The 23,797-nt window shown below is 31.0% G+C and overlaps 1 protein-coding gene across 11 annotated transcripts in view; it reads right to left on the minus strand.

Annotated features, from left to right (window-relative positions):
* Nucleotides 1-23,797, minus strand: part of LOC134696050 (probable phosphorylase b kinase regulatory subunit alpha) — a 62,371-nt gene that overhangs the window by 23,869 nt on the left and 14,705 nt on the right. For 5 of the 11 annotated variants that reach the window (XM_063557613.1, XM_063557610.1, XM_063557609.1 and 2 more), the window contains exons 8-20: nt 23,389-23,493; nt 22,738-22,791; nt 21,382-21,504; nt 19,160-19,255; nt 18,017-18,124; nt 17,251-17,329; nt 15,737-15,871; nt 13,675-13,784; nt 9,359-9,503; nt 3,686-3,761; nt 2,989-3,071; nt 1,726-1,896; nt 1,161-1,175 (exon numbers count right to left, since the gene is read on the minus strand). In XM_063557613.1, coding sequence (XP_063413683.1) covers nt 1,161-1,175; nt 1,726-1,896; nt 2,989-3,071; nt 3,686-3,761; nt 9,359-9,503; nt 13,675-13,784; nt 15,737-15,871; nt 17,251-17,329; nt 18,017-18,124; nt 19,160-19,255; nt 21,382-21,504; nt 22,738-22,791; nt 23,389-23,493 — 1,300 coding nt within the window. Of the gene's footprint in view, nt 1-1,160; nt 1,176-1,725; nt 1,897-2,988; nt 3,072-3,685; nt 3,762-6,018; nt 6,164-9,358; nt 9,504-12,302; nt 12,448-13,019; nt 13,165-13,674; nt 13,785-15,736; nt 15,872-17,250; nt 17,330-18,016; nt 18,125-19,159; nt 19,256-21,381; nt 21,505-22,737; nt 22,792-23,388; nt 23,494-23,797 lie in introns of all 11 variants that reach the window. The other 6 variants (XM_063557612.1, XM_063557611.1, XM_063557606.1 and 3 more) reach the window with 4 other exon arrangements.

Genomic DNA, 23,797 nt, shown 5'->3' on the forward strand with positions numbered 1-23,797 from the left:
AATGCAGGGCAACAGAAGTTTGTTATTTGGCAGGCATACAATGTTTTTTTTTATTTTCTGTTAGAAGTCAGTGGAAGCATAATTAAAAGCTGATGAAAAATAAATTTTAGCTAAGTTTATGTTTATAAATGTACTGAACATTAATAGGAAGACAATAAACACCCTTGTTTTCCCCCTTTTTTGTCCCTAATTGCTTAATGATTTGTGCCATATAACCCCCATAACCATCCCTTTGTAGTATGGAAACTTGTTATATTATTTCAAAAGATTTATACACTTATTTAGGCTCCTTTTTTGCCCACAAAACTCAATTCCAGCCTTTCCTTTCTAGTAAGAAACCTTGTAGTATAATTTCAGACAGATCCATACATTTAAACACACCTTATTGTCTGTAAACTACTTCCCTTCCTTATATGGAACCTTGTGGTACAATATCTGATATCCATACAGTAAAACATAAGTTATTATCTGGAAACTACAAAAATGCTTGCTTTTAGCCCCTTTTTTCCCTTAATTCCTAGACTGTTTGCCCCATAACCGTTAAAATAAATCAAAACCTGCTACCTAATGGCATTGAACATTCCGGCACAATTTCAGATCAATTGAATTTGAAATACTTATACTCAGCTAATTGTCCTTGAATTAGATAAATGCTTGGTTTGGGCCCCTAATTCCTTAACCGTTAGGACCATAACCCTAAAAATATATCACAACTTTCCTTTTGTGGTTATAAACATTGTGTTAAAATTTTATTAATTTCTATTTACTGATACTAAAGTTATTATATGAAAACCATCCGTCTTCAGACGACGCTGAAGACAACAACAACGTGATACCAATTTACAACCCAAAAATTTTTAATTTTTGCGGTCATATAAAAACAACAGAGAATAAAAACAGAAAATAAAATAAACAAGAAAATCTGAACTAAAACACTTTGAACAAAAACCTACTCGAAAATATATCTTCTATTTCTGAAAAAAAGGTTTTGTTAGTTGAAATTGAAGATGCATGTTAAAAAGTTCCAGCACAGAAGATCAAAATCAGATTTTTGACAATATTTCATGTAACAATATGCTCATATAAATACATATAAAATGCATGAAACACAAAAGGGATATTTTTATTCATTCCAAACTACACAATTACGTTTAACTTACTGGACTTGTTCCTGTCTATTGGAAATACAGTAATTATAGTCTAAGGAAACAATGTTTATAATTTTTTCTATGGCTTATTCTTATGACAGTTAAAAATGGTGTGTGATATGTCCAAGAGATGCTTACACTTGGAATGAACCTGACTCAACCTCAATTTTTTTTGTAAATTTCATATGTACATTCCAATATCAACTGTTTGTTTGAATGTCCTGTTATAAAACATCCAATTTGAATATTTGTTTCTTAGTCTGGCTTGATGTTTTCAATTCTATAAAAAATTGTGTTTTTTATTTGTTGAAGATGCATGTGTCGAACAAGCAGACTAAATGTACTGATATTCTAAATCAAAAGATGCATTTACAAATGAAATTTCTGATGTAAATTCATCGATCTGTGTTTCTTCAATGTTTGTATACTCAGGATTTTATAGGGTTCTAATTTTATACATGTGCCATGTGAAATATCCCAAAAAATTATTCCCTCAAGTGAATAAACTAAAAACACCAAAAGCTGAATAGCAAACTTATACAACTGTCCTTAATACTTCTACAGATTTAAAACCTACCTTGAATATTTTCTGGGTCTACCTGAATCGACCTTGACCTTCTTACACTACCATGTACAGATAGATTTTTCCTTGAAATATGTCGTCTCTTCATTTTGTTACCAAAAGATAAGAGTTTTGGTCTTGAAGTATGACCTGCTAACCCCTTCATAATCTGATTCAGTTGCATCTCTATAAATCATAGAATTAAATCAAAATATGAAATATGAATTATAATCGGAGGATAATTTCTTAATTTCCAATCAAGCTAATAATTTTCTCTGATCTAATATTTCACATGTTGTTTATATGGATTTTTAATAGCTGACTTTACATTTTGGGTTTTGCTCATTGTTGAAGACTGTTTGGTGATCTGTAGTTATTTACACCCTTGTCCTGTGGTCTTTAGTGGATAGTTGTTTCATTGGCTGTCACTGCACATCTCATTTTTATATCCGCTTGCTTTCTTTTGGTCCGAGAACACAATTAATTCGTAGTGCATTTTTTTAAGAACATAAATGAAAATAAAAAAAATCCCACCTGCGCTTTCTCAAAGAAACTTTTACAGTGTGTTGTACTACTTTTGGGACAAATTATATCAAAATTATAGAAAACTTCATCGCCTCAAACTCAAAATATGGACAATTTAATGTTTAGGGTGTCTTGAAATCTTTTGACAGCTTCCGAAGTGCTCATTTTCAACCTTTTTCAGCTGGACCAAATCACTACTTTCCTTTAAAATTCTGGACCCAAATTTTTTTACAGTGTAATTTTATCCCCCTACTTGCAATTTGAGGCATTAATCATGGAGAAATAAATTTGGAAGGGGTATAAAAATTAATGGCAAGTAACCCACTGTCAACACTAGGGACTATATTTGTGAACAACGAAAATGAAGGGACGACAATGGTGGTCTCGGACCTTTTGTTTACTTATCAGGAGTATTAATAAAGCAATACATCAAGTACATACAAAACCATGACAAGAAAAATTCACACCTTTCTGGTCAGGAATCACCTTGACATACATTTGGATATGCATATTTTTATAGTTAAAAACTACATCTTGGCGCGTAGATGTTTCTTGTGGGCGTTATTCTGTTGTTGATTTGCTATACCTCACATGTCCTTTTAGCTCTTTATAGTCTTGGATTTTTTTTGATTTTTTTTTGGATTGCTCTTTCATTGAAGTATTTCACACATATTCTTGTATTTATAATAATCTTATAAAGAATGAATAATCAATTAGCAAATAACTTTCTTATCTTTGATATAATAAACAAACCTTGGGTAGAATCATCAGGCAAAAAACTCAGCTTGGTTACACAAGAAGTTGTTAGAAAATCTCTTAGTTTCCCCATGTGTACTCTGAAAGTATTGTATGTTAATAAAGGCATGATCTGATTTTAACATAAAGCAACATCTATTATCTGATTGAATGTACAAATTATCTAGTTTCTGTCAAAGTTCTAAATCAAATTGTGTGAGATGTTGGGACAAACCATGTATCCTTTACACAGTCAAACATAATAATGCAACTTGACAATATAGATCCTGACATAACATTCATGGAGCTTAACAAGAATTAGAGATACGTAGTTTTACATCTATATTTGTCTCAACCCCCCTTACTAAAGGCACCCTACTAATGCAAGAGATAAATCCTCAGCAGTATGTTCATCATATAAAATATATACTTAGTTTCTTAGTTTCTATTCACCTAAACACTGTCATTATTTAATGTTTTTATTCTTATATCAAACAATTATCAAGTATGATAAAATGAAAATAAATTTCAAAACAGAATATATATTGAACATATATAATGGACTGGATGGGATTTACAGGAAAGAGAATATTGGCAAAAAAAAGACCATAAAAGGCAAAAAGAAAATATAAAAAAATATCAGGCAAATCAATCAAACCATACAGAAATGCAGACCCCCCTGAGGTCCAGACCCTCATATATAGTAAACAAATACCTTGTTCCAGCTATATAACCACTCTGTAATTTCTTTATTGTAGCCACTAAGGCAGTTGGCAGGTTCTGGCTGGAATCTGAAATTCACAGATAACAGTTATTATTGTGTGTCTAAAACCAAAGCTGTCAACGTGTATAAGAAAAGAAAAGGTGAAAATGCTTTAGCCTTATTATTAATACATTTGTACTAGTTTAAATGTCATTTACTATTTTGTCACAAAATTAAATGGTTTGATTATTTTTTTCTTCTTTAGATTTCCACTTTGTTGTATTTTTCTAATTTTAACAAAAATACATTCTCTATTCATTTTAACATAATTAAAATAGCTCCAATGCACTAGTTTCGAATTCTTGTATTTCACATTGCAATATCCATCTGTAGTATAAATAATAGTTTTGTCTTATTATAACAGGTTCTATTTCTTTGTAATGAAAGTTCATATTCAGCTTACACATTTCTTTATTAAAATTTCCTCCTTTAAATATTGATCATCACATCTTCATGAAAAAAACATATTTGCAAGTTTTCTGTTAAATTATATAAGAGAGTATACTGTTTTTCAAAAAGCAAATGTTTTTTTTTCAAATTTTATAGCTACCGGTATATTGGTATTTGATATATACTAACTGAGAATACATGTACATGTATGTATACAAATTTATACAGTATACAACCGCTGATAAACTTAAATTTAGATTTTAAAAATACATAACTACATTACTAAATATAATTCATGCATGTTTATAAGATCATTAATATGTAAATCAAAAATAAGTATCAGCTTCAGTCCTCAATTTGTATATTCTAACAGGAAAAACAAATGCTATATAAGATGCTGACACAAAGCACTACTGGATAAAAAATAAGCTTGACATTCACAATGCACCATGCAAAAATAAGTAGGTTATTCTGTTCCATGTAAAATAATAAAATCATTAATCAGCAAGTCAGCAAGTACATTTGCGGTTACAATTGTTTGATGTTTATGGCAGAATGTTAAAATAGCAAAAAGTTGTACGACAAAAAAAGCATTTCTTCCTAGCATCATTTTCAAAAATTAATGACTGATTTAAACAATTTTTGTTCATTCAAACAGATATGAATACACTTCATACCCTTTAAATATTATCATCCCTTTCATGCTGATAAAAAAAATCTCTGACTAAGACCTTTTCAACCTGCCATTGATAACTATTCCTTAGTTTTTAAGCCATATACAGAGAAATTTAATGTTTGCAATTGTCAACAATTATTTACCTACAGTTTGCAATATTTCTATTAAGACACAACTGAAATTACAAGAATATGTTTTCAACCATTTCAGCTCAATTCCTCACCTATCAAGTTCATTTTTCTATCTAAATCTAAATGTCTCTCAATATATTTCTTATATATTACTTCATTGAAAATAACAAACACATTTCACATTTAGATTGCATCACATTTGATTTAGTAAACATGGTAAAATATTACTATTTGTATATGGTAATGCATATTGCAAACTTAATCTAGGACCCACTATGAGTCGTACAGACTTCTTAGATGAAATCCACACATTCTTGTTACCCAGAGCCACTATGCAAACATAGATTAACAAAACGTATATAAAAAAAAGAAGATGAGGTTAAACCTTCTCAAAATTTTTTTTAAATATCTTATTTATGTAAGTATATCTTTAGTTGAATTTCTTGAATTTTTAAGTAAGCTATGAACTCAATGCTAATTTTAAGGCATTAAAATTAAAAAAAAACTAAAAAAAAGTGATAATTAAGTACAATTAAAATAAGTCAACTCTGGAATCATGTCTTTCACTGGAAAAGATCATCAATTTCGCACATCTTTACTATGTCATTTATCAGATAGATAACGTGCCTGTATCCCTGCTTTATTTGAAGTTTCCAGCAGTTATCAATGCCAACTCTCTTCTAATTTTTTTTTCATGAAAAATATTGGAATTTTCAAACCAAATAACTTCATTTTTACTCCTGACATCAGCAAGGAAAGCAAATTACTTGGATATACATTTTTCCGACAGTAATTGTGTGAATACTTATTAAATTTTGTACATAGAAAACTCTGGTTTGACAAGAATGTTGATTATGTTGTTTACTAACTGTGGACTCATCAGTATTCTTAAGGTACACCATTTCATGGATTTTTGGGGTATTGGTGAATCAAAAATTAAATTGTTCAACTGCAGTTATTCTTCTAAAGCTTTTATGTAGACTTTGTCAAAACAACGAAATCCAATATCCACAGAGTTTTAATGTTTAGTCAATCCAAAATAATTGATACCCATGAAATTAAATGAATCCACAGTTTTGACAACCTACCTAAAACATTGCGAGACACTATAAATGTCATGGTAGGCCGTCCCAAACCTTTCCAACTAGATTTCAGAAAAGAAACCTCTGTTCTAATCAAGTCCACGATAAATTTTGAATCAAGAGACAGGTAAAACTGTTGTTGGTCCATAAACTACAAATAGAAAATTTCTCAATTTGTAGATATTGTATGGTATAGGTTTGAAAACTCATGTGTGCCATGACTGCCATATAATGGAGTCAATCAGCTCTGTTTTGTTAGATTGACATATTATCAGTCGATTCTAATATCATATGTATATGGCCTATAGGAGATGATATAAGACTCTCAGCTAAATAAATTCAATCTCCAAGAGTTAAAATTCATTGGTAAACAGATACACAAGATGTACCAGTAATGAAAATTGTGAACTGAGTATTCTGGAGATAGATAAGATGATTAAATAGTGATGAGAAATTAAAGATGCATAAACGTGAAATACCAGTAATTTCACTATGTAAAAACTGGTAACTTTTATATTTTGTAAGCTACTTTTGTTAAAGAAAAAAATATAATATAATTAATTATTTTCAGAACTTGTTGGTATGATAAACAGTTGCAAAAAAATGATGAACTATTGTAAAAATATGATTCAAAGATAATAGATATTAAAACAACAATATATTTCCATCATGAGATCAACAGAAAGCAATAGCTAGGCAGGTCAAATTTTTAACGTCATTTTATGATGATATGCATTTGATGATAATCTTTTAAATAAATATATGTGTCTCTATTTCATGACATTACAATCGGGTTTTTTAAAAGGAACTTAACTATAGCTTGAGAGTCAAAGCTAATTTAAAAAGAGCAACATCAGCTTTTTAATTCAAGTTGCTGTCCTAATCCAGTTATCTTTGTCCTATAATAATACCTATAGGCTGACCAATTTTAAAAATTGTTATTACAAGTTTTCCATTAAAAATTTGGCAATAGGAATTGTGAGAGCTTATCATCAAATGGTAATTGGAATTACAATAGGACAAAGGTTACTGGATAAGCACAGCAAGTGTTAGTAGAAAGAAGCAATGAAAATAGTTTAGTGTTAAAATCATCTGAGAAAGAATAAGCCTTAAATAATTCTAATCTTGGAAGAAAGTTTGATTTTTTTATAAAAGAATATATTATAGTCATATTTAAAGTATTATGAAACAAGAAAATACAAATACCGTAGTGATCCAAATTTTCTTTCAGATTTCAGAATGCATTTTATAAAAGTTTTTGACTAATTATCTTATTTCAAAAAGTTTAGTTTTCTCTCCAGTGAATTAATTAAACTTCTTTCATTGAATATAATCCTGTTTAAATCAAAGAATTTACACAGCTGTAGAGCAAATATGGTAATCCATGTGCACAGCCTCCAGTGTGAATACAGCACTATGTAATAGTACCAGTACTTTTTTCAATTTTTCGCCATATATTAACAAGAGTGCACACGCTGAAATGTCTCGCCTTCTTTACTAATCATTGATATTATGTTGATAGACCTAAATATAAAGCTTTATTACAACTGTCACATAAACTCAACATTAACCAAGAAAACGAAACATTGATCAACGAACCATGAAAATGAGGTCAAGGTCAGATGAACCATGCCAGGCAGACATGTACAGCTAACAATTCTTCAATTCAACAAATATAGTTGACTTAGTCCTTATAAATTAAGAAAAACAGACCAAAACACAAAATCTTAACATTTAGCAATGGACCGTGAAAATGAGGTCAAGGTCAAATAAAACCTGTGTAACAGACATATACTGTGGATTCATTAATATTCGTTGGATACCAATTTTCGTGGATTTCGTGGGTACAGGAGAACCACGAAATTCAAATGTTCAACGAATAACAAATTTTCTATAGGAATGAGTGTAGACTTTGCCAAAACCACGAAATGAAATATCCACGAACATGTAAATTTTCCTCAAACCACGAAAATTGATACCCACGAAAATAAATGAATCCACAGTAGATCATAAAATATTTCCATACACCAAATATAGTTGACCTAATGCATAAAGTAATAGAAAAATAGACCGAAACTCAAAAACTTAACTTTGACCACTAAACCATGAAAATGAGGTTAAGGTCAGATGACACCTGTCAGCTAGACATGTACACCTTACAATCATTCCATACACCAAATATGGAAGACCTATTACATATAGTATAAGAAAAACAGATCAAAACACAAAAACTTAACTATAACCACTGAACCATGAAAATGAGGTCAAGGTGAGATGATACCTGCCATTTTGACATGTACACCTTACAGTCCTTCCATACACCGAAAATATACTAGACCTATTGCTTAAAGTATCTGAGATATGGACTTAACCACCAAAACTTAACCTTGTTCACTGAGCCATGAAATGGGGTAGAGGTCAAGTGAAAAATGTCTGATGGGCATGAGGACCTTGCAAGGTACGCATATACCAAATATAGTTATCCAATTACTTATAATAAGAGAGAATTTAACATTACAAAAAATCTTAACTATTTTTTTAAGTAGTCACTGAACCATGAAAATGAGGTCAAGGACATTGAACATTTGACTGACGGAAAGTTCGTAACATGAGGCAACTATATACAAAGTATGAAGCATCTAGGTCTTCTACCTTCTAAAATATAAAGCTAAGAAGTTAGCTTACGCCGATGCTGCCGCCTGATCACTATCCCTATATTGAGCTTTCTGCAACAAAAGTTGCAGACTCGCAACAAAAGTTGCAGACTCGACAAAAAACAAATCAATGCTTGACTTAAAGTTTACAAAAAATGCTAAAAATGCATTGTCAACCTGGGGGATTATGAGTAGCTTCACTGTCTGTACAACAAAAAATAAAGATTCTGAAACAGAAAACTGTATCACATCAACAATTTATGTTTGTTCCTCTACTGCAGGATGTTAGTTTCTGGAAAAACAATACATTTGTAAGCATTATGGAATAATCTGCTAAGCTTAAGCTTACATTTAGTGATATGAAAATGCATGTATAATAAGAACAAGCAATAACAGAAATCAAAAGGCACAGAGGCATATGAACAATATTAGTCTATAAGTTGCACATACATAATTTTCATGCATTTTAGATTCATCAGGTATAAATTATCTCTCTAGTCGCATGTTGTAAAATTATAATGGATTATGAGAAACATTAAGCTAAAGATTTTTCTTATACATTTTAAAAATAAAAAGCCACCACAATTTGTTGTGGTATTCCAACATCTTATATCAAAATATCTAAAATGCTTGAAAATAGAAGGTGAAGGTTAATAAATACATATAACTAATATAAATGGGTTAAATCAGACCTATAAATACAGAAGATAGATGTACGATAACAGTCGGTCTGCCCAGCATTCGCCAGTTCCTGGATAAGTATTCCACGTCCGTCTCAAACATGTTTACTAACAGATTTATATCAAGTGAAAGATAAAACTGTCTCTGATCAACAAACTGAAATAAAATGTGTATCAATTTGCCTTACAAACTTTTTCACATATAAAACTTTGATAAAATAATTCCAATGTTAAATTGAAATGGTTCTCATTTAGTAGACTGTGTATTAAACATAGCATTAATTGTTATTCATTTCTAGCCTGACGTAGCATTGTTAGTCATGGAAAATCAAAAGTGCCCTATGCACTCTCACACTTTCACATTTACATGTTCACTAAAGTCAAAACCTTAATATTAAAGGCATATATTTTTTAAAAGTTCACATCCTCTGCAAGTTGATGAAACCACAACTCTATGGTCAACTATCTTAAACCAAAAACTTCAGCCATATACATGAAGAACAAACTGACAAACAAGGGGAGAGAGATTACAGATTGATGGACAAACATTAACACATAAAGCCCCTTACTATTATAAATGGTCAGAAAAAACAACACAATTAGAAGTTTAAAGAAATTTGCAACAATTTTAATTGATACAAAATGTACATCTTTGATATCTTTTTTAATTTTCTTATTTTAAAGAACCTCAATTTGTTATAAATACTTGAAAACAACCAATTTAAGCATACATGTAGCCAAAAAATCATTCTTTAAATTGTTTTATGACATTATGAATATTCTTTGCAAGCACATTGTGTCTGTGGGGCCATTGATGTCAATTTTATTAATAAGCAGTCTTTTAAAAAGCCATAGGTCAGTTTTAATCTTTTTGTCCTTCTAGTAAACAATCCAGATTACAATTCATTTTAACATTATCAAGAAGCTATTTTGTGACAACTTTTTCTTGTCCAATGATTTTGAAAAATAAAAACAATAATAAACAAAGGAGTTAATGCTCGGTGATGTTCACACAAAATAAGGCTGTAAAAATAACTTATCATATTAAGTGATTGTAGTCTACTGTACTCTTAAAAAGAATTAGACAAACCATAATGCCATATATGAACTAATTATCATTTACTACATCTGAATGGAAAGTGTCATTGAGAAATGAAGTAAAAGTTTAAATAGAGTGAAAAATCAGTACATGTGTAGGCTTATCTAACTTTTAAATACTTGATGTATATTTTTAACATATTATTTAAGATAAACTTTTTGAGGATATAGTTTTTTGAGTGGGAAAAAATCGTAGCATGCTGTTAAATTATTTATTATACATTACAAGAGTTTACTTTTAATAGAGTTTGCTGTCAAAAAAAGTACATATCATTTCTTTTTTGACAAGACTTCTCCCAACAAATCCATGAAATCATAAAGTTTAGAATTGTGGTAACATTATGTCAAAACAGAAACAGCAAGAATTTGAAAGTTCAATGTTAATGCAGAATACAGCCAGATGAATAAAGGTATGTGATGAGTAGTCATGCAAATATGGAAGTGGTTACTCCAAACCATATAAAATATAGAGGAAAATTTGTGTGAGTTATGTTAGAAAGATATGAATGCTCAAGCATTCAGTATAAAGTAAGGAGATATATGGTAAGAAAGCCAATGAGACAATTATCCACCAAAGTTCAAATGATATGGATGTTAGCAACATGCATACATATAAATAATGCAGAGAAAAGAGTCATACAAGACACTCTATCTGATGAATTATATATGATAATGACAGAACAGTTTCAGTTTGGAAAATACAAGATTCTAAAGAATATAGAATATGATATTGTATATGTTATTGAAATGACGTATGATGGAAATACTTTGTTGATGACATGCTAACGGAACCTTATATAAAAAAGTTTTGAATCTTATTTTTATAGATTTATAGTTATTTTGTTTTACTTGGGTGTTTTTTTTGGAAAACTGTGTGTTATGTTTTAGGCATTATCATTGCACCTGTTTATAAGGAATAACATTGTCTCATTCAGGACTTGAATCCTTAGACCTCTGTGTTATAAGTCAGCTATCTAACTGACTGTGCTAAAGAAGTACTTCCTTAGCTTAATGGCTTATCATCCTAATCTCTATCCACCATTTTTTTTTAAAGTTTGGCTTATTAAAACATTGTAAAAATACTAGATTCCATTCTTACATTATTTCTTTTACTGTGGATTCATTATCATTCGTTGGATATCAATTTTCGTAGATTTCGAGGGTAAAGGTGAACCACAAATTCAAATGTTCAACGAACATCATAGTTTCAATAGTTATTGTACGCAGATATTGGGAATACCACGAAATCAAATATCCATGAATATGCAAGCTTTCAGCAATCCACAAAAATTGATACCCACAAAAATAAATGAATCCACTTTATAACACATAACTTTTTTTGCAGTTTTAAAACATCGTATTTAGGCTAACATAAATATATTATCGTCTATAACTTTTTCAGTAAAAAATCAGAAAAGTGAAAAACATTGATGTGCCTTGTCTACAATGCGTGTCATTAGCAGGCATAGTTGATATACTTTGAGTGTTCTGATTATTTTGTGGCATATAATCTTTGATTTTTAGCTTAATTTCAAAGCAGAAAAGCAATGTGAGGTGCACTTTGTGAAAATCAAATATAACATTAAGTGCAGCATATTCAATGAAATTCTTTATTTGAAAATTGAATTATCTGCAAACTGCAAAAATCTCAATCTACTATTTAGTAACAATTTTAGTAACTTTTTAGTGTGCTTTCTAAGCTCACAATACATTGTATAAAATCTGAGATTTATATCTATAGTAAAATCCACTTTACCTCTTTGTTAAAAACTGAATTGCAGAATTTTTAAGATTTTATTACAAGCACAAAACCAAAGCATTGTCAAGAAGCAATTTATTTGCTATTTAAGAAGCACACCTAAAGATTCTTCCAGAACAGGAATGATAATTGTAGGTCTTCCAATCATTCTCCAATTATTAGAAACATAATCCAACTCATTTTTCAAAGCATATACTTTATAATCCATATCTAGCGAAAGGTAAAACAAATGAGAGTCTATGGTCTGAAAGCAAAAAGTATAAACTATTGAACAAAGTTATACAACTAATTAGAATCATATTCCCCCATCCTTTATATTTGAAATGACTTAATAGAACCCGTTAAAAACAGCAGAAAAGTAAACAAGTACTTAAAGATTTTGTTTCAGATATTCCCAATTTAGGTAGACCCAGTACTCATTTAGATGGATTGAACATGACACATCCATCAACACCAAACAAAACATACCATATAGTCAGCTGTAAATGGTCTCACATGTCCAAATGTGAAACAATTCAAAAGAGAAAATCAATTAACAGAATAATGTATAACAATAGAATTATAGAAACACAGGTATGAAAGACAAGAACCAAAGACTACCAAGTGCTCAATTACAGGCAGGTAGATCGATGATATATAAAAAAAAAAAAAAACATTTTAATAAGGGGACTGATCTATGCACTACAAAATGCAATAAAAAAACGTATATTCTTTTCAATCAAATAATAAGTTTGCATTCTCTGCAATAAAACGAAGCTTCAAATGCTTAAAATACAATATAGAAAATCCAAATGTTATTGGTGGGTGTTTTCAAACCTAGCAATTTTGAGGATACTGGCATAATAAATAGTGGTCTTCCGACCATTCTCCAGTGTACAGATAAGATATCTACATCTGTCTTGAATGCGTCACAACGTAAATCAATGTCACATGGCAGATAAAACTGAGTCTCATCAACAAACTGAAAATTAATATTATCCATTTACATTTTTCAATTAATATTTTGTCAAATGTAAATTACAAGGTTATGGTAAGGTTGAAATTTCTAAACATGCTAAATCTCATGAACAGATTGGATATCTCAGTTTAATCATTAAATATATATCTTTCAACATGTAAAACATGTTAATCTCCCTTACAATTTTTTATCATTTTTTTGTCTTTTACCTACTATAATTTTAATTTTGACAATAAAAATAAAACTAAATTCTGTTTTATTTTCTATAATATTTCGAGAGAAAATCTTGAGTTTGTAAAGCTTATGACAACACTGATGAACAAATTCAATTATAAATTGACAATAAAATAGACATAATTATCTATTTTAACCGGTTCTGGTTTCAATACATGTAGTTTTTTTCTCTCAAATTTTCTAATCAAATCTATGCTAAAATATTTGAATAAATACAGGTAATATCTTATATAATAGCATACCTGTACAGGTACATTGTAATATCCTATTATAGCATACCTGTGGTATAAAGGCCAGCATCTGTTCATTCATCACATATAATTTACTTGTAGCCAACAGACCAACTTCACTAGAAGGTCTACCAGTTAATCCTAACTTCTTGTTTTTACCTACAATTGATGATTTAAATAAATATAATTCTAACTGATTCAAAAGTAAATTTAATTTACACTTATTTTCAGGTTGATAATTTATATAATATGTATATAAGATACTGAGTTCAAAATTTTTTTGCAGTGTTCTAAACTGTGTGTTCCATATTTTGTGATTTTTTTCATCAAAAAGAGGTGGATACTGATGATTTGTCCGATGCAACTTAGAAGTTTCTGACAAAATACCTGTTTATAGATCTAGAAATCTCTCAGGACATGTATCATTGGTAGAATTGATCACTTACTACATAGCAAAGAATAGATCTATAGAACTCATGAAGCTATAACATAGAGCTAATTTCCTAATTCTTGTAAAATACGACTTTGGTTGGCTTGCTTGCTTGCTTTAAAGATATCAGAAGAAGAGGTATGAGTTCCAATGAAACAACTCTCCATCTATGTCAAAATTTATAAAAGTAAACCATTATAAGTCAAAATACGGTCTTTAACACGAAGCCTTGGCTCACACCGAACAGCATGCTATAAAGAGCCCAAAAAATAACTAGTGTAAAACCATTTAAATGGGAAAACCAACAGTCTCAGTAATCTATATAAAAAATGAGATTTGAAAACACTTATGAACCACATCAACAAACAACAACTACAACATGAATCCTGACAGGTGCAAACAATTGCAGATGGTTGAAAAGTTTAAAGGTACCACACCTTCACCCTTATCTGAACCAATAGTGTAACATCACAACATAGAAAGACATTGTTTAAATCAAAATTTGCTGAGGCATTGTAAATAAAAATGACATTTGAAAACAATATACAAATAGGTTGATTTAAACCTGTATACATTTTACTTCAATTTGACTGGGTGTTATCCTTGAGGTCAGTTGTACATGTAAACATAACTAAGTTCTATCTATAAATACCTAGTAAAGAGTAGATTTGAGTCAATAGGCAATATAGGAAAGGTGTACTGACATACATTTGAGTCAATACTCTAGCAGGATAGACATGTATAGGATTAACTACATACCTAGTAAGGAGTAGATCTGAGTTAAGACTCTAGCAGGATAGACATGTATAGGATTAACTACATACCTAGTAAGGAGTAGATCTGAGTTAAGACTCTAGCAGGATAGACATGTATAGGATTAACTACATACCTAGTAAGGAGTAGATCTGAGTTAAGACTCTAGCAGGATAGACATGTATAGGATTAACTACATACCTAGTAAGGAGTAGATCTGAGATAAGACTCTGGCAGGATAGACATGTATAGGATTAACTACATACCTAGTAAGGAGTAGATCTGAGTTAAGACTCTAGCAGGATAGACATGTATAGGATTAACTACATACCTAGTAAGGAGTAGATCTGAGTTAAGACTCTAGCAGGATAGACATGTATAGGATTAACTACATACCTAGTAAGGAGTAGATCTGAGTTAAGACTCTAGCAGGATAGACATGTATAGGATTAACTACATACCTAGTAAGGAGTAGATCTGAGTTAAGACTCTAGCAGGATAGACATGCATATGTATAGGATTAACTACATACCTAGTAAGGAGTAGATCTGAGTTAAGACTCTAGCAGGATAGACATGCATATGTATAGGATTAACTACATACCTAGTAAGGAGTAGATCTGAGTTAAGACTCTAGCAGGATAGACATGTATAGGATTAACTACATACCTAGTAAGGAGTAGATCTGAGTTAAGACTCTAGCAGGATAGACATGTATAGGATTAACTACATACCTAGTAAGGAGTAGATCTGAGTTAAGACTCTAGCAGGATAGACATGTATAGGATTAACTACATACCTAGTAAGGAGTAGATCTGAGTTAAGACTCTAGCAGGATAGACATGTATAGGATAAACTACATACCTAGTAAGGAGTAGATCTGAGTTAAGACTCTAGCAGGATAGACATGTATAGGATTAACTACATACCTAGTAAGGAGTAGATCTGAGTTAAGACTCTAGCAGGATAGACATGTATAGGATTAACCTGTGCCACTGTCTGGACACTTATTCCATGTTCCTCTAACTTATCCTGCATCCAGTTATCTTCTGCTAATACTACAACTGAAAACAAATAAGATTCGAAATGAATAGATTAACATAGAAAAATGTGTAATGGTTCCGAGGAACCCAGTGTCTCGCCTATTTTTGCTGTAAATCGCAGGCTCAACAACAATGAGGAAAAAAATCAATAAAAATATTCCTCTTGTTACTATTTTATGATTGTAAGAAAATCTAATAGATATAGGAAGATGTGGTGTGAGTGCCAATGAGACAACTCTCCATCCAAATAACAATTTAAAAAGTAAACCATTATAGGTTAAAGTATGGCTAAGTCCATTTAAAAGTAAATTACAGAAAAAACGAAGTAATCCTTTTACAAAATTTACTTCTGGATACAATCTTATGATCATAAATAAGCTTCTGTCCAAGTTTGGTACAAACCCAGGATAGTTTAAGAAAGTCATTAAAAATTTTAAAACTTTAACCACAGAGTGAATGTCATGGTTCCCCGCAGAAAAACTAAGTCCATTTAAAAGTAAAATATGGAGAAAATGGATTTATTTATTTACAAAATTTACTTCGGAATACTATCTTATGATCATAAACAAGCTTTTGTCCAAGTTTGGTACAAACCCAGGATAGTTTAAGAAAGTTATTAAAATTCTAAAAACTTTAACCACAGAGTGAATGTAATGTTTCTCCGCAGAAAAAAACTAAGTCCATATATAAGTAAAATACGGAAAAAATGGAATTTTATTTTTACAAAATTTACTTCTTGATATTATCTTATGATCATAAAAAAGCTTCTGTCCAAGTTTGGTACAAATCCAGTATAGTTTAAGAAAGTTATTAAAATTTCAAAAACTTTAACCACAGAGTGAATATTTGTTGACGCCGGCGACGACGCCAACGACGGAATGTAGGATTGCTTAGTCTCACTTTTTCGACTAAAGTCAAAGGCTCGACAAAAAAGGGTTCTTTTAAAAAGGATTAAATAATTCTGCTTAAAGTTTATTCTATGTTATGAAAGCTATCATCATGTCATAATTTGTATAGTGTGGATTCCTATATTTTTGCTGAGTTAATTTTAATAGCTTAACACATTTTATCTGTTTGTTAGATGTTGTACACTTGATGACCCTGTTTCTAACATTGGAGGCATAATAATAGATTAAAAGAAGAAATTCTAAGCTGAACAATTGATTTGACCAACTTACAATATTAATATCAACAAATCTTAAGAGTTGCAGAATTGTTATCCTCTAAGCTCTGCCTCTGGTAATACAGGATTATACATATTCAACACTAATACATAATAAAATAGTAGATGAAAAGCAATTTCCTTCATTCTGAACTTTTAATAATATTGGATAAAACAAGAACATCTTCAACATTACAAATTTATAAAATAATTGATTTTAATTAAATTACACACTAACCTTGTACAACAATATCAGGTTTAGGTTCAGACACCAGTCTTCTATTTAATGGGTCTAGTTCTCCTGGCGATAGGAAACCCTGAAACAATACCATAAAAGTATTAACAATTTTGGTATTTAGCTGAATTTTGTCTCATAATGACCTTAGATCTACTCCAAATCACCTTCTGATGTCAAACAACTTTTCAATTGTGACGTCAAATGTTTTAAATTGTTATGTCAAAGTTTACAGGAACTCATTTGATCTTACATAATGGCAGACAAATTTGCATACACCTATAAATACGTCTATTTTTTAAATATATTGGTTAGCTCCTCGATTTTGTCAGATTTGTGTAGGAAACCTTTCGGTGGATGGCAATTACCTGGTTTGCATTATTAAGACAAAACTTTTATGCATAAAAACAGGACTGAGGTATATATAGTATGGACATACAATTTTGTGGGTTTTACAAGGAGCAATATATCAAGGGAGCATTGTGTTTTGTTGATGACATTGACAGGCATAATGTCTTATTTTCACTTTTAAAATCATAACAACAGCAACTGATGTATTTCTAGTTATGACAATAAATTATCATAAAACACAATATATTTGTTTTTTGTGTATTTTTGTCTGTTTTTGTAGTTGTAAATGTATTTTGTAAATTATGTCAGCTGGTATCATTCCTGTAATGGAATTTACACCAATAAGAGAGCTACTCTTTGAATGCATGTTCTACTATGGTGGAGAAATACTTAATATAATGAGTGAAAATATACATACCTCTGTAATTAGTTTAGCAAGTATATAAAGTGATTCTCCCCATAATTGTGGTAGTTTTCCAATGGCATGTCTTTCTTGACTTTGGGGCTTCTTCTTCTCTAGTTCAACCTACAGCATAAAAATATTGAGGTCATAAGATTCCTTTATATCTTAAGAATTGATGTATTTTGCAATTATCAAAAAGCATTTTTTTTTCTAAAAAGGTAAATAATGTCTTTAAGAAAAAAGCATGGTATTTAAAGTGTTAATTAGATATGGTAACTATATCCTAAGGTTTAACAATATAAAATATACATAGTTTTCATTAGCAAACCACTTAGAATTAGTTGTTCTTCAATGACAGTTCAACAGACAATTTAGGCATTTAAATTGGAAATCAAATATGCTTATTTTATTAGCTTAGTTTTCTTGTTTGAATTGTTTAACATTGTCATTTCAGGGCAATTTATAAATGAATTTGTGGTATGGGATTTGCTTATTGTTGAAGGCTGTACGATTACCGAAAGTTGTTAATGTCTATGTCATTTGGTCTCTTGTGAAGAGATGCCTTATTGTTAATCATACCAAATCTTCTATTTTCATCTTGTGTTATAAGCATATGAAGAAATTAGGATGTAAGCAGGAAGAATATTGAAACAATCACAAACAAAACAAAATAGTCTGCACTATCATTTTCTATGTTCAGTGTACAGTGAAAATGGGGGGAAATCTCTTATTTGGCATTAAATTAGGGCTATTTCAGAAAAAAATGTATGGGGGGAGGGGGGTTGGAAGCCACATTGTATTAATAATACATGGGTGATGGGTATCAGAGCAACTTTTCACACAATAATGTACTACAGTTCTCAATTGCAATTGTCTGGGTGGCAGGTGCTGACAAAAACTGCCTTCCAACCCCACCATACATTTTTTTCTGGAATAGCCCTTTTATAGAAAGATCATATCACAGAAAACATGTATACTAAGTTTGAAGATGATTGGAATTCAACTTGACCAAAAACTTTAACCTGAAGCAGAACAGATGAACGAATGAACGAACGAAACAGACGAACGGACTGACACAGACTTGAAAATATAATGCCCCTCTACTATCATAGGTGGGGCATAAAAACATACCTCTGTTTTATTAACTTGCAAATTTACCTTTTCATTTGGTACAACATACATTTCTGGTACATATGGAATGCCTTCTTCAGATTTAATTATCACAGTATCCATCAGCTTGGAATATAACTGGACCTGTAAACAGTTAACACATGTTTAAAAAGGAGAAGGTTCAGTAATGTCTTAATACATGTAATATGGCTCCTATTTCTAGCTTAAAGATAAAATTAATATCAAAGATAATCCAATGATTAGACAGAAATTGGGTCTTTTTGAAGAAAATCTTCATAATTGTGTTCTTTTCATGACATCACAAATTGTGCACATTTTGATTTTCAAGAAATATTCAATGAAAACATGTCAATTGTCATAAATTTACAGGACTGGATGGGAAACAAAGAGTGAATATGTCGACAAAAAAGATCTTTTAACGTTATATTAGTAATTATAATTTACATATCAAACAAGAATATATATCTATTTTGTCTAAGCTTGCCCTAAATAAATCCTAGGCCTAAAAAATCCAGTTATCTCTACTTTTGGCCTTTTTGGTTTCTATATAAGATAAAACTTGAGTGATTTTTATTAAATAAGATTTTTTTTTCTCCTGAAACAATAAACTTAATATTAGAGGCAAAAAATGGCCCTTACCCAAAAATCTCAAATTTTGGTGGGAAATTACTTAAATACCTTTTGGATTTCATTGTTCCATCAAAATTTTTATTGAAACTAGATACCATTGAGATGGGAGCCATCTCTGTGGGTCCCGCTGTCAATAACGTGTGGTAAATAAGTTGTATGGATAATCTGATATGAAGCATTATTTGAAGTTATTACATAGTCTCATGTGTGATTTTATTTTAAAATTTTAAGTTAAAACTGATAAATATTCTCAACTTACTTTCATAGTATAATAGTGATATGACTGCATGATGTGAACTCATTGTTGACTACTCTAAGGTGACTTCTAGATATATGGATTGATGTTTGAACAATATGTTTAAAGGTGCTGCCCAATTGATATTTGTCACATATTTTTAGAATTATGCTTTCAATATATTATGACCCACCAAGTATAAAGTATGAAATATTAACAGTTCTCGAGAGGTAGAGCGGACACAATTTGTTAAGAACAACGAACGGATGGACAGACCGACGGACTGACCTTTGACCTAGGATGCATACATTATGACACATTCTCTGGTGTTGGTTAATATATATGTTAAGTTGAAAATGTTTGTCAGTTATAAAGTATGAAATAATAACAGCTGTCCTCTCAAAATATAGTGTGGATCAAATTTGTTAGCGATGGACAGACCAACAGACAGACAGACCTTTGACCTAGGAAGTTGTACATACATCATGACACACTCTCTGGTGATGGTTAAAATGGATGTCTAGTATAATATTTGAAATCATAACGGTTCTCAAGATATAGAGCGGCCAAAATCTTCACCACAGGACACAGGTTTTGTCAACTGAAACCAAAGTTTTTAACATTGACCTTTGACCTAGGAAGTTGTACATACATCATGACACACCCTCTGGTGTTGGTTAATAAACATGTTAAGTATTAAGTATAAAATCATAACGGTTCTCAAGATATAGAGCGGACACAATCTTCACCACAGGACACAGAGTTGTCAACTGAAACCAAAGTTTTTTACCTTGACCTTTGACCTAGGAAGTTGTACATACATCATGACACGCCCTCTGGTGGTGGTTAATAAACATGTAAAGTATAAAGTATGAAATCATAATGGTTCTCTAGATATGGAGTAGACACAAAGTTAAAGTGTTACAGACGGACGGACAGACAGACAGACAGACAGACAGACAGACAGACAGACAGACAGACAGACAGACAGACAGACAGACAGACAGACAGACAGACAGACAGACAGACAGACAGACAGACAGACAGACAGACAGACAGACAGACAGACAGACAGACAGACAGACAGACAGACAGACAGACAGACAGACAGACAGACAGACAGACAGACAGACAGACAGACAGACAGACAGACGGAAGGACAGACGGACGGACTGATCATTATAGGGCCACCCGCCTAAAGGCGAGGCCCTAATTAATTAGTTTTACCACATAGTTAACATACCAACAATAAACAGTAAAATATCAACAAAATGAAAAAAAACATTTCTCATTTCAACTAGAAATTTATAAAAATATAATTGATCTTGTATTTCAGATTTTCATAGTTTTCTAATGTATTTACATATACAAAAATCTTGCTTACCTCCTCTTTGTTATTAAAGAAGGCTGCATCAAGTAAAAGGTATGCAAAGAACATAGGCCACTGGCATTCAATGTGTTCAAACACTTGTAGTTCCCATGGTTCATAATGTAAGCGGTTTCTATCCTGAAAAATAATACACCAAAAACATGTATTTGTTATCTAACCACAATACATTAGTATAAATTCAGAAATCAGTGTGGCCATTTGTTCTTGTAATTTCTTGACAATCATCTAAAATGAAAGATCAGTTTATGAAAATTACTGAAATATTCACCTTTTAGCACTTTGGGCTCATTTTTACATGATTTTTCTCTAAAATGGAAGTGGCCACATTTGGGTTCAATCTTAATATTGAAATACATGTTGTATTTGATGATTATGCATAACATATATTGAGACTGATCACAAATGAGGCTACTTAATTTTTTGGACAGAAAAATATCTGAAATAAAATGCTTTGCTGAGCACAGCCTGATTGGACAGCAGAGGTTGAACATGAACAGTTTGGGCAAATTTGGACACAATATTCAAGCTTAATACTGTGTGAACTTGGATCGTGATCAAATTTCTTACATAGTATAGGTTTCTGACACAAAATAAATGTCAAGATCTTACAAATTCATTGAGCAATACTGTGCAATAAAGGTTTCTTCTTGAAACATTCAAAAATTTGAAATTTTTAAATATTTTGAAAAAAAAATTGGAATCCCTTTAAAAATTTGGCCCCCCCCCCCCCCAAGTTTTAGATTCCCACCTTTAGAGCAATTACTACCACACTATATCCCAGCATTTCCTTAGTAGTATAAAATCTTGTAGTACAATTTCAGAGAGATCAGTACACTTAAACACAAGTTATTGTCTGGAAACTAGAAAATTCTTGTTTTTGGCACTTTTTTGGTCCCTAAATCCTGCATGAAATAAGCAATTACCCCCAAACTCAACCCAATCCTTTTTTTGGTGATCTGGAAATTGTTGTTCAAGGTCAGAGTTATTCATACAATTACACACAAGTTATTGTCCAAAAACTACAAAAACGCTTGTTTTGGCCCCCTTTTTGGCCCATCATTTTCAAACTGTTGGGACCATCATCCCTAAAATCAATCCCAACCTTCCTTTTGTGGTATTGAACCTTCTTATTAATTTTCAATGAGAACCATTCATTTTAACTAAGGTTATTGTCCGGAAACCAAATGTGTCTTTCATGACAATTTGACGTAAAGAGAACACTTCATATTCTATGTGAGATGTACATCTAGTCTCTGATAACATAAGATATTGGCTCGTGTATAACATACATTTATGTAAAGATTAGCAAATATTATGCTATGCAATTTTGATGTTTCAAGTAAAGCTTACCTCTTTAGCCGTCCAGTGACCATCTCTAAGAAATCTAGCACAACCATACTTTCCCTATTAATTAACAAAGAAAAGGAAAATACTATACATTTTTTTATGTACTTCTAAAAATATTATGTGTCATTTAACACATGGTCTCATTTTATGTGACAGTCTACTACTAGTCGGAAGACAATTATTTCGCCCATTTTTTAATGTGTCTAAACAATGTTTTGCAAATATTTGTTATTTCGGAATAAAATTTCACTATTCCACTGGGCCATTGGACTTAGGCTAACGATGCAGACAAATGTGATGTGATAAAATAGTGATTCTTCACATTAAAACAACTTATTTTTCTATCATTTCTTAAAAGGCATTAGTAATTGTAGCTTCTAGTATTAGGAACAATATAATATTGACTTGTTTATAATTTTTTGATTTTATGAATAACAAGTTTGTACCCTGTATCTTGTGTTCATCGCTCACTACTAACATTCTATTTAGAGCAACAAAAAAAGGAAAAGATAAGAAATGTTTGCTATCATTTATCACTGGTATTTAACATGAGAAGACAAATAAGAATGATTTTTTTTTTGCTATATTCTAAAATTTCATGACATAAATATTTAAATAATTAACATATCTGTATCAAGGTGTTAAGAAACCAACCTGTAATTTTTCTTTAATCATGTTCTTGGTTTCCTCAATTATTCTAGTATCATCTACAGCAAATGCTGGAAAACTTATTATGGACAACAAAGCTGCATCTATTTCCTAAAAAATTTACAGAAAACAGTCAACAATTAATTGAAAATGGAAATGGGGAGTGTTTCAATAAGACAACAACCCCACCAAAGAGTGAATAATAGCCAAATGCCACAATGGGTCTTCAATACAGCAAGAAACTCCAGCACCCAAGGATTACGTCAGCTGGCCCCTAAACAAAAATGTATACTAGTTCAGTGATAATGAACGTCATACTAAACTCTGAAAAAACAAAACTTGTATACCAAATAACACAAAAGAACCTAAATCATACTTGATTGCAACATTTTTTATTGCTGCACATGAAACAGCT

The sequence above is a fragment of the Mytilus trossulus genome, chromosome 14 (assembly GCF_036588685.1).
Source record: "Mytilus trossulus isolate FHL-02 chromosome 14, PNRI_Mtr1.1.1.hap1, whole genome shotgun sequence".
Taxonomy (NCBI): Eukaryota; Metazoa; Mollusca; class Bivalvia; order Mytilida; family Mytilidae; genus Mytilus; species Mytilus trossulus.